General features: G+C 33.9%; 2 protein-coding genes across 6 annotated transcripts in view; one reads left to right on the forward strand and one right to left on the reverse strand.

Moving 5' to 3' along the window:
• colt (carnitine/acylcarnitine carrier protein colt, mitochondrial) overlaps positions 1 to 12,396 on the reverse strand; it is a 31,319-nt gene that overhangs the window by 9,247 nt on the left and 9,676 nt on the right. Inside the window, exon 4 of one of the 4 annotated variants that reach the window (XM_070284252.1) lies at positions 1,233 to 1,377. The exons of the other annotated variants lie outside the window; for them this stretch is intronic. Coding sequence (XP_070140353.1) covers positions 1,352 to 1,377 — 26 coding nt within the window. The 3' untranslated portion in view covers positions 1,233 to 1,351. Of the gene's footprint in view, positions 1 to 1,232; positions 1,378 to 12,396 lie in introns of those variants that run through there. 4 annotated transcript variants of the gene reach the window in all.
• LOC108085341 (insulin-like growth factor-binding protein complex acid labile subunit) lies at positions 5,426 to 8,943 on the forward strand. 2 transcript variants are annotated; one of them, XM_041777385.2, is made up of 4 exons: positions 5,426 to 5,563; positions 5,640 to 5,933; positions 5,987 to 6,825; positions 6,886 to 8,943. In XM_041777385.2, exons 1-4 carry the CDS (start codon positions 5,452 to 5,454, stop codon positions 7,633 to 7,635), a joined length of 1,995 nt encoding a protein of 664 aa, XP_041633319.1. In that variant the 5' UTR covers positions 5,426 to 5,451; the 3' UTR covers positions 7,636 to 8,943. The 2 variants fall into 2 exon arrangements, with proteins under 2 accessions (XP_041633319.1, XP_041633320.1); XM_041777386.2 differs by having other exon boundaries at positions 5,467 to 5,563; positions 5,621 to 5,933.

The raw sequence follows: 12,396 nt of genomic DNA on the forward strand, positions 1-12,396 counted from the left end.
GCAGATTGGTTTTCATATTTATATTATAAATTATAATGCCGAAAACAGACACTAAACGGAGTTTCATAACATTTTACCTATACTTAATATGTTTACAGTTTGACAGTTACAGTTATACATTCCCAGCTTTACATTTTCTCTACATCTACGGATCACTTATATGGCAGCTATATTATATAGTTCTCCGATTTTCATAATATTGTTACCAAAATTCTGAAATAATACTAAAAGCTCATGTCTCAAAGTAGATGAAAATACGTTGAAAAACAACGAAGTTATAATTTTTTCTATCACTTTCCCTATCGTTCCTATGGCAGCTATAAGATATAGTCGTCCGATTTTCATTAAATTTATACCAAAATTTTGAAATAATACCAGAAGCTCATGTCTCAAAGTAGATGAAAATACGTTGAAAAAGAACGAAGTTATAATTTGTTCTATTACCTTCCCTATCGTTCCTATGGCAGCTATAAGATATAGTCGTCCGATTTTCATTAAATTTATACCAAAATTCAAAAGTAATATATAATGGCCATGTCTTAAAAATTGTGCAAAAATGTTAAAAAACATCCAAGTTATAATTTTTTTTCTAAAAATTTATCGAACATTTGTATGACAGCTATATGATATAGTCGTCCGATCCGGCCCGTTCCGACATATATAGCAGTGAGAGTATATAGAAGACTATATGTAAAGTTTCATTCAGATAGCTTTAAAACTGAGGGACTAGTTTGCGTAGAAACGGACAGACGGACAGACGGACGGACAGACGGACAGACGGACGGACAGACGGACATGGCTAGATCGACTCGGCTGGTGATGCTGATCAATAATATATATACTTTATAGGGTCGGAAACGTCTCCTTCACTGCGTTGCAAACTTCTGACTGAAATTATAATACCCTGCAAGGGTATAATAACAGGAAATATATAAACTTTATATTTGGTATATTATAATTTGGTTTCGATAAAATAAATAAATAAAATGTTTAATCGTATAAAATAACTAGTTTTTATTTGAAAAAATCTAATGAAATACACATTATTAACATAAATGCTGAAAAAAACCATAGTAATATAAAATTTCATAGCACTTACCTATACTTATTATATTTACAGTTTGACAGTTTCAGGTTTACATTCGCAGCTTTACATTTTCTCTACATCTACCGATCGTTTTTAAGGCAGGTATATGATATAGTCTCCCGATTTTCGATCCTATGGCAAAGCTTCCAAATATTTTCCGCTCTCGTGCTGCCGCCGTATCCTCAATTTTGCAAGCATGCCTGTTAGACCTCCGCGCTCTTCCCAACGTTCCATTAGCTCTCCGCTCCTTAGGACTGCCAACCTTCACTCCCCCGCATATTGCTTTACGACTATATATTTAGCAAAATGTTATTTGTTTTAGTTTTAAATTGTATTTTTTTTTTGTATTAAGAAAAATAAAGGCAGCAATTGCTTATACACAAAAAGGGGCTTCCAACTTGCATGCAATTTTAACTCTAGTGGTCTCAATTCAATTTTTACTGCTCTTTTAATAAAATAAAAATTGTTTTATTTATAATGAAAGACAGCTGACTTCGGCACGCCTAGATTTTAAATAACCTTGCACGTTGCATTTCGATCATTAAGAATATATATCTATACATAACATAGAATAATTTTGGTTTCATAATATCTCTAAAACATTATTTTTAAATCGTATAAAATTACTTAATTTCCTCCGGGGCGCTCAATGGATAATTCATGTAATTATGACAGCTACTTATAACCCGATGGACAGGCAGAGTTTATGGTAATTAGTATAACGAACTAAAAATTTATATTCTCTATTTGCCTCCTTATGCTTTTGTTTATGTTTGTTTACATTTATTTAAGATACCCAAAACCCAAAGAAAGGGTCGACAGTCAGATAAATACAGTATTGGAGAAGCTTATTTGGTTGGCAATCGATTTTTCACTATAAAACTTTTAAATTTAATCCTGAAGTAATGCGTTATTCTAGGAGAATGCTAGTACATACAGCTGTGTTCACTGAAATAGCAGTGCGACAGAGGAACAACTTCAAAACTTTTTTTTGTACATATTCCTTTTTGCAAGCTGATCTATTGCACATTGTTTTTGTAAAATGGAACATAAAGATAAGAATCGAGAAAAAATTCCGTTAGATTTGCTCTATTTTTATGTTTTATTGCTATTTTTTCAGATATGCAGCTCGTTTTGGCCGATCACTGAAATAGCAGTTTTTAATTTTTTTTCGCAAAAAGTGCCGAAATTTCTTTTAATTTTGTAAAAAATGGCTTTAATTAAGGTCGTTATTATAGTTTATACTATAATACACCTTTACAACGCAAAAAAAAATATTTTAGTGGGCGCAGGACCTCACTGCTCCATGAGAGAAAGATATCAGATAATTTAGCCTAGAAAGAAGGGCAAAACTGGTAAAGAGTCTCTAAATCTTTCAAATTGTTCTTTTAAAATAGTTTATAAGTCATAAAATATGAACCGAACCCAAAAAAACCGAGGTACGATTCGCAAAACCACAATTATACAGGCTCGACGCGTACTTCGCTTCAGCAAAGCTCGTCCTTTTGCATCCTCTAGGGATATATGAGCGGGAATTGGCATGGGAATCAGTCATGGGACCATTCGCCGGGGACTTATTGAATAAATTTTAGATTCGCGAAGTCCATGGAAAATGTCACTGCTTGGTTACAGGCATATCAAGGCCAGATCCGAGTTCGCCAATAGCCACTTGAACTGCCACTATTCAAATGGCGTAATATCCTTTGGACAAATGACTCCAAACTGGTTTTATTTGGTGGAATAGGACAAGACAAGACCTCCAAATAGATAGTACCCCCCAAACCATACGCTGAAGACAGTAAAACACGGTGGCCTAAAAATCATGGTTTGGGTATACTTTTCATACAACGTTTTAGGTTCCGTATATATGATCGGTGGGATCAAAGACCATTATGTTTATGTCGAAATATTAAAAACTGTCTTGCAGCCGTATCCTGATGAAAATATGCCATTAATTTGGACATTTCAGCAGGACAGTGACCCTAATCATACCAGCAAGGTGGCCAAGGAGTGGGTTCTTAAAGAAAAGGTGGATGCAATGCCATGGCCTGCACAGTCCCCGGATATTATTCCGATCGAAAACTTATGGGGGACATCAAGGGCTACGTATTAAAGAAGTTTCCGACTTCTAAGCCGCAGCTTTGGCAATTTGTGCAGGAGGAATGAGGCCATATTCCCCTCAAGCGTTGCTAAGACTTGGTGGACTCCTTGCCACCCAGGTATGAGGCTATGATAGCCTCTAAAGGCTATTTAACAAAATATTAGATCATAGTCAATTAGAATTTAAGAAGAAATAGGTTTCTTATACGATATTTTTAAATTTATGAAGAATTTTAGTTTTTCACTGCTATTTCAATGAACTGCATAATATAGACCTTTTTTGTTGTTATTGGCTATATCTTCTAAAGGGTTTATGTTACCTAAATTAAATGATTGTGGTATTGTTAATAATTAAATATACTAAGCTTTTATGAAAAAAAAATTTATGAAAATAGTGTTTGTAACAGGATTTTCCGATCTTAAACGTGCAGGTCGTTGGGCACTGCTATTTCCGTGAACACAGCTGTATATACAAATTATGTTTTATTGTTATACCCTTTCAAGGTATTATACTTTTAATCAGAAGTTGGCAACGCAGTAAAAGAGGAATTTCCAAACTTATACAGTACATATATTCTTGTTCAGCATTAACAACCGAGTCAATCTAGGCAAGTCCGTCTGTCTGTCCGTTTCTACTAAAACTAGTCCCTGGGTTTTGAGGCTATCTGAATGGAACTATGCAGATAGTATTCAAACTAGTCTCACTAGTATACATATATGTCAAAATGGGCCGGATCGGAGGACTATAGCATATAGCTGCCAGAGAAACAATGGGTAAACTTGAGGGAAAATATGTATACTACTCTGATACTTGGTCACTTAATTTCTTTCAGAATATATTATTTAAAAAAAAAATTATTTTTAAAAAGTCGGACGTCTATATTATATAGCTTCAATAGAAACGATAAGAAAACAAATTAAAAAAATTACTAAATTATTAAACCACCTTTTATACCCTTGCAGGGTATTATAATTTCAATCAGAAGTTTGCAACGCAGTGAAGGAGACGTTTCCGACCCTATAAAGTATATATATTCTTGATCAGCATCAACAGCCGAGTCGATCTAGTCATAACCGTCTGTCTGTTTCTACGCAAACTAGTCCCTCAGTTTTAAAGCTATCTGAATGAAACTTTGCATATAATCTTCTATATACTCTTACTGCTATATATGTCGGAACGGGCCGGATCGGACGACTATATCATATAGCTGCCATACAAATGTTCGATATATTTTTAGAAAAAAAATTATAACTTTGCTGTTTTTCAACATTTTTGCACAATTTTTTAGATATGGCCATTTTAAATTATTTCAGAATTTCGGTAAAAATTTTATGAAAATCGGACGACTGCCATAGGAACGATCGAGAAATAAATAGGAAAAAAATTATAGCTGCGTTGTTTTTCAACGTATGTTTATCTACTCTAAGATATAAGCTGTTTTTATTATTCTATTATTTTATAAAAATCGGACAACTATATCATATAGCTGCCATAGAAGCGATCGGTAAATGTATAAAATATATGTATATGTATGAATGTAAAACTGTAACTGTCAAACTGTAAACATAATAAGTATAGGTAAAATGTAATGAAACTCTGTTTTGTGAGTGTTTTCAGCATTTAAACCCATCTGCAAGGGTATACAAACTTCGGCGTGCCGAAGTTAGCTTCCTTTCTTGTTTCAAAATATTTTCTTCTACTCTGAGACGTGGCAATTTTGTATTATTTCAGAATTTTGGTTTAATTATACTATATCATATCGTTACCATACCACGTAAAGTAAAATGTAAAGCTGTGAATATAAAACTTTTACTAAAAATATTTATATTGGTAAATATATTAGAAAGTTGATATTATTTTCTTATTCTTCAGCATATACATTTGTAATTTAAATTATACTAAATATTTCAAATCTAAAAAAAAATATATAAATTATAGTTTTTTATTAGGTAGTTATATTAGATAGGGCAACCCAAAATATAGTTTTTTATACGATTTCAAAATAATGTTTTTGAAATTTATTCTTCCTCTTAGTTTTTCTATTAATTTGAGCAAAATGACATATATTTTTCTGTAGGTGTATACATATATTTATTTATTCTTATCGAAACAAGAGGAGGATGTTCTTATCTGGCAATTTCCTTTATAGCAATAAGAATTACAAAATAACTACAATGCTCCAATTCAAATGTGGAAGCCGCCTGATATCTGCCATTTAATACAGTATGAAACTGTTACGCTGTAGGTTTGGTTCAGTTTATATATGGTATTCGACTTTAGAGTTTGCCCGAAGACTGTCAATTTTAAAATACGGGTGCTGTTTAAACTAGGTTTCTTTAAAGATGAAAAGTTTTATCATGATATTGCTCACATTTGTAAGTAGTCTCTTGAAGAACCAACTAAATGATTACTGAAAACTGTAATTAATTAAGAGCATTGACGGCTCTGTAGGCCTAAAGCCACTATTGATTGAGCCAAAGGCGAAAGTGGAACAGGACGTCTTCAGTTGCCCAAAGAGCTGCGTGTGTCAATATGCCGCCTTCGAAAAATTGCCTATTGTTCGTTGGGTTAAACATTACAAAGCAATCGGTGGTAATAAGGACGATTACTCAAAACTTACAAAACTGGCAACTTGCCTTCTGCAGCCGAATGGTGAGACGCAGAAACTATTGGATTCACTTCCCTCCGATTTGCAAGCTTTGATTTTACTGTACACAGGTGGCAATCAAGAAAATAAATTATCAGGTAAATAAGCTGGATTCCAGTAAGTTAATTTATTCATATATTCTCTTTAACAGTAAATGCTAGCGACTTTGGCAGACTTCAACAGTTAACATCTTTGGAGTTTCGAGGACCGGGTGCAACAATGGTCATTGATGAGCCCATGGATTTCTTGCAGCATGCTAATTTTGAGCAGATTCAGTTGCACGCCAGCGATACGCTGCAGCGCCCCAAATTTGCGAAATTTCCCAGTGAAGATTACGACTACAAGCCGCCCAGTGAACTCCTTTCATACAACAACAAATATCCGCTTCAATTTATAAATTCTTCCGCAGAAATTATAACTTATGAGCAGCACATTCAACGTCTAAAGCGGACGCGAATGCCTTGTTTCTATGGATGGTCACGTTTAGAAGTATTGCGCATCCACAATTGTGATCTGAATGAGCTGCATTGGCAAATGTTTGACGGGCTGACCCACTTGAGACACTTAAGTCTGGAAGGAAATAACATCCGAGAGATACCGCCATTTGCGTTTTCTGGGGCTTTCCAACTGAAAAGTATCTCATTGGCCCACAATTCACTGGAACGATTGCACTATTTTGGTTTAGCCGGATTGCTTCAGCTAGAAACACTAAATCTGTCTGACAACCAGCTGGATCAATTGAGTGAACTAAGTTTCCCACCCCTTCCCAAACTACTAATGGCCGACTTGCAAGGCAATCCATTGAAACACATTTTACCGGCTACATTTTGGGTGATGAACGCCACAAGAGAGCTCTATATAGGGAGTGATAAAGAAGCTCTTAATTTACGGACTTGGAACTTTTATGGGCAATTCGATTCCCTCCATAAGCTAAGAACGCTTAAACTAGGTAATGTTACCACGGAAGCATTGGAGCACGGCGTATTCATGGTAATTATACAGTCTTGATCGCAAAATCATCTATCTTAACGGTGAAATCTTCTTATGCAGGGTCTCCACAACTTGGAATGTCTTACACTACGCGGCACTATCAAAAGTCTACAATTTGACGTGTTTACTGGATTAAATATGCTAAGGGAGCTTGACTTAAGTCACTGCATGATTAGGGAACTATCCATGGACGCATTAGTGGGCGTGAAACAGCTGCAGCTTCTCAATTTAAGCTACAACAATCTCACAAATGTTCCGCCAGGTTTGCTGGATGATCAGCTTGAGCTGAAAGAGGTTCAACTACAAGGAAACCAACTAACATTTTTACCTCTTCAATTTTTTAATTTGCCACGCGTCAGGGTTGTCCGCCTCGATCAGAATCCCTGGCAGTGTACATGCCAGATGAGCAGTTGGGTGGCACATTTAACCAATGTAATGCGAGGGTCTATGAAAGAGATATGCGTCAAAGGTAACGATAATACCCTATCATGTAGAAATGTGACTACATATAAAATAGACAAAACTCTTGCACCACGATGCGCTAATTATAACGGACGCAGTGTCTACTATGTCCTTCGAAGGCAGATAAACTGTGGCGCCATAAAAATCATTCAACCCTCTTATCAAAGCCCAGGGTTGCCGCACTGGCGAAAAGTACAACTGCAAGGAATAAATTTGAGGCCTATGAACCGAAATCAACAAAATATTTCACATAAAAAACAAGCAAATAGTCTATTGTTCGTCACAGGGCAAGATAAAGTGCTGTCCAAGTCTCAACCCTCTTCTTTGAATATATTCAATAATATATAATATATTTACATATATATTGTGGTATGATTAAAACTTATATATGGTCACCCTGTTGGTAATGTTAGTATCTTAGATATTTAAGTTATTGTTTATTTACTTGGACTTAGGAAGCCATATTAAGTTGAAACCAAACAAAAATTCCTATTAACGATGTGAGATAAAAGTGACAATGCCACCTCCAACTTAAAAAATTGCGGATATTACATTTTGTGACGATTAATAATAACATTAAGCAAATGTACATTACTTATTATAAGTTATTTATTCGGCACGCTAAACACAAAATAAATTAGAAGTTTTTGCTTTAGACTCACATGGTACAATTAATTTTTTTTTTTTTTTTTTTTTTGTATACAAATATTTTAAACGTTTTTGGCACTTTTAAAATTCGTACTAATATTAATAGTTAATATTTATATTAAATTTATGAAGATTTTGTATGTATCAGGAAGTTTGCCGGTTTTTTCGATAAAGAAAACACTCAATTCTCAAGAGAATGTGAAAAATTTGTTATTCAAAGTATTGACCGTTGGCTTCTACACATTTCGCCCATCTTTCAGGCAAATTATGGATACCATTCCAAAACAACTTTTTTTCTTACGAAATTGGCAAAGAGCTGCTCTGCCAGTGAGTGTCCCATCGATGCAAAAAGGTGATAGTCGGACAGGGCGAGGTCTGGAGAGTACAGCGGGGGCGATAATATTTCCCAATCAAGTCCTTTCAATGTGTCCTTCGTCAGTTTAGCGGTATGAGACGGCGCGTTGTCATGTTGCAAGATAACCATGCCATGTTTTCGGGCCCATTCCGGCCGTTTTTCGATCAACGAATTATTCAAATTGATAATTTGTTGTCGGTAGCGATCCTTTTTAGCAATTTTACCAAGGTTTGAATAACTTGAATTACACGACACCACATGGGTCCCGCAAATTCGATTTACTTGGAACGAAACTCGACATACTCACTGAGGAAAAAAAGTATGATGTTTTTATTTTGACGGAATGCGACTTGTGTATTTCTTGAGGTTAATCTCAACAGAAAAAAATGACATATGTATATGTCGAATGATACAAATGTATATAGTACTGCTAGCGACATCAACAGTAAAACCGGCAAACTTCAACTAACACCCCTGGTATATCAGGGTTATAAAGTCTTTTGTTAAAGTTAATTAAGCGGGGTTTTAAATTATAAATTATTTTAGTTAGTCGTTAAGAAGCTCTTTTCGCGCTAAACTAGAGGGAAAAATTTGTAAATTAAGTTGTTTAACTCATGCTTTTTAATAGAATAAAAAAAAGGTCTTTAATTTTATACGTTTTTATTAATTCTTAACAGTTTTACATCGATCATAGCAAATCCTGCGAAGTTATGGGTAGTTAAATGAAGGTCGTGGGTTTTTAATTTGTAGGTAAATGGCAGAAGCATTTGTATAATTCGTCATAAAAAAAAACTCCTAAAAAACATAAAGTATTCGTCGCAAAAGAGGTAATCAGGAAAATGTCAACTTAAACTAAATAACAACTTCAAAATGTGAAAAATATTTATTACTATCTCAACAAGAAAGGAAGCTAACTTCGGCACGTCGAAGTTTGTATACCCTTGCAGATTGGTTTTCATATTTATATTATAAATTATAATGCCGAAAACAGACACTAAACAGAGTTTCATAACATTTTATCTATACTTATTATGTTTACAGTTTGACAGTTACAGTTATACATTCCCAGCTTAACATTTTCTCTACATCTACGGATCGCTTCTATGGTAGCTATATGATATAGTTGACCGATTTTCATAATATTTATACCAAAATTCTATAATAATAAGTAAAGCTCATGTCTCAGAGTAGATGAAAATATGTTGAAAAACAACGAAGTTATAATTTTTTCTATTACTTTCCCTATCGTTCCTATGACAGCTATAAGATATAGTCGCCCGATTTTCATCAAAATTTATACCAACATTTTGAAATAATACCAGAAGCTCAAGTGTCAAAGTAGATTAAAATACGTTGAAAAACAACGAAGTTATAATTTTTTTCGATTAATTTCCCGATCGTTCCTATGGCAGCTATAAGATATAGTGGTCCGATTTTCATAAAATTTTTACCAAAATTCTGGAATAATATAAAATGGCTATATCTCAAAAATGATGGAATAATATTGAAAAATATCCAAGTTATACTTTTTTGTTCCAAAAATTTATCGAACAGGTATTAAATTTTTTTTTTTCGTACATTTTTTTTTATTTTTTATGTTGAAGGCTCAATATCTTAAGAATATTGTGTCCGAGTTTTACATCGATCATATGAGAATTGATGAACTTATGCAGAACTGAACGAAGGTCGGTTGGTGATCAATGCATGAGAATCACAAAGTTTAAAGCGCTCTCCTGAAAAATGCCATTTTAAAAATCGGTGTACACGATAACTCAAAATCTACTGAACCAATCGTTTTGAAATTTGGAACATAACTTCTTTAGGTAATTCCACAGGTACTCACGTCGAGCTTTTTTTAATTTTTAATTTTATTATATTTTTTATTTAACAAATTAACTTCTTTTTTTAGTCAAAAATCGGGGTTTTGACTTCAAATTTTGATAAAAAAATCAGGAAAAAAAATTTAAAATAAAAACGCCACGTGAATACCTTGGGACACTTATCCTTTACCGAATGAGGTATAATTATTGTAGATCGGATGATTTTGTGGACAGTTAGGATGTACATCGCAAACCAACTTCTTTTTGAAGGCGACTCAGGAGATTCCCTATAACTCCTCTACCTCTAAATATTTTGGGTTGGTGACGGGAAATAAAAGTTACTATCATACCGCCTTAAATCTAACTTATTGTATATATTTACATTTATGTACAGACTTATTTTAAGTTTCCTATTTACAGAGTTATCTATATTTATGTTTGTTTATATTTTATTTGTGGGGAGTCGGTTGACTTGAGACAGCAAAATGTCAAACAAGCCAGCAATAAAATAATTTTGTGTTGTATGATTTGTATATAAAGATATGACTTTACAGCCACTATTTACAGCTTTGCTAACTGATATAAAATTACACTGTAATTGTGGAACATACAGCACATCTTTAAGAGTTATCTCACATTTGTGTGTTTTTAGTTTCTTTCCTTCTGCGTTAACATATTTGTTACCAGCGAGATTTATTTTATTAGTATATTCTGCGAACCGATCGAATAATTTCCATCGCATACAGTGTTGAGCAGTCGCTCCACTATCTAAACACTATATATTTTTATTGAGTGAAATATTATTGCTCAAACTGCATAGGGAGAAAAAAGCTTTTGCACTTTTGTCTTTATCAGCCTGCTCCGGTAATCGAAAACGGCAAGATTTTTTCGTTTTCGTTTTTGAAAACGAGAAATTGGTGCTCCGGTAATCGAAATCGAAAGATTTGTTCGATTTGAATAACGGGCACTTTTTTCTGGCCGGAATGAAAAGTAAATGGTTTTTTATACCCTTGCAGGGTATTATAATTTCAGTCAGAAGTTTGCAACGCAGTGAAGGAGACGTTTCCGACCCTATAAAGTATATATATTCTTGATCAGCATCAACAGCCGAGTCGATATAGCCATGTCCGTCTGTCCGTCTGTCCGTCTGTCCGTCTGTCCACCTGTCCGTTTCTACGCAAACTAGTCCCTCAGTTTTAAAGCTATCTGAATGAAACTTTGCATATAGTCTTCTATATACTCTCACTGCTATATATGTCGGAACGGGCCGGATCGGACGACTATATCATATAGCTGCCATACAAATGTTCGATCGATTTTTAGAAAAAAAATTATAACTTTGCTGTTTTTTAATATTTTTGCACCATATTTTAGATATGGCTATTTTATATTATTTCTGAATTTTGGTAAAAATTTTATGAAAATCGGACGACTATATCTTATAGCTGCCATAGAAACGATCGGGAAATTAATAGGAAACAATATATAACTTCGTTGTTTTTCAAAGTATTTTCATCTACTGAGGTATAAGCTTATTTTATTATTCTAGAATTTTGATATAAATTTCATGAAAATCGGACAACTATATCATATAGCTGCCATAGGAGCGATCGGTAGATGTAGAGAAAATGTAAAGGTGTGAATGTAAAACTGTAACTGTCAAACTGTAAACATAATAAGTATAGGTAAAATGTAATGAAATAATATCTGCAAGGGTATACAAACTTCGGCGTGCCGAAGTTAGCTTCCTTTCTTGTTTTTATATGAAATCAGATCTTATTTACAAAAGGAATAATAGTTTACTCAGTGGTCTATTGATATTTATTGCACACCACCACAAGATCATTCTGGCAGGTAGTTATTTTATAAAAAATTTATTTCTGACCCCATCTCAAAATTTTTGCCGTGTTCAACAAGTTTTCTCGTTTTGGGTATAGGTCGATAAGTTCGCCGCAAAAAGTTATCGCCAAGGTTGCTATATTCTTGGTGGAACGAAACAGCCAGTTAAAAATACTTATAAAATATAAATGAATATATTTAGGGGGGGGGGGTTAAAGTTAGCTTAACGAATTAAATAAATATATTAACACAACATTTAAATAAATTTTTGATAAATTTTGTATTGAAAAATATTTAGAGGTAGAGGAGTTATAGGGAATCTCCCGAGTCGCCTGCAAAAAAAGTTGGTTTGCGGTGTACAGCTGTGTTCACTGAAATAGCAGTGCGACAGAGGAACAACTTCAAAACGTTTTTTTGTACATATTCCTTTTTGCAAGCTGATCTATT

The sequence above is a fragment of the Drosophila kikkawai genome, chromosome 2R, assembly GCF_030179895.1.
Source record: "Drosophila kikkawai strain 14028-0561.14 chromosome 2R, DkikHiC1v2, whole genome shotgun sequence".
In the NCBI taxonomy this organism is placed as follows: domain Eukaryota; kingdom Metazoa; phylum Arthropoda; class Insecta; order Diptera; family Drosophilidae; genus Drosophila; species Drosophila kikkawai.

Bases quoted from the DNA above. Each gene is read 5' to 3' on its own strand.
- LOC108085341 (XM_041777385.2), top strand. From the start codon at position 5,452: ATGGTATTCGACTTTAGAGTTTGCCCGAAGACTGTCAATTTTAAAATA. The intron at 5,934-5,986 runs GTAAATAAGCTG...TCTCTTTAACAG, and splicing joins TCAAGAAAATAAATTATCAG to TAAATGCTAGCGACTTTGGC. The intron at 6,826-6,885 runs GTAATTATACAG...CTTCTTATGCAG, and splicing joins TGGAGCACGGCGTATTCATG to GGTCTCCACAACTTGGAATG.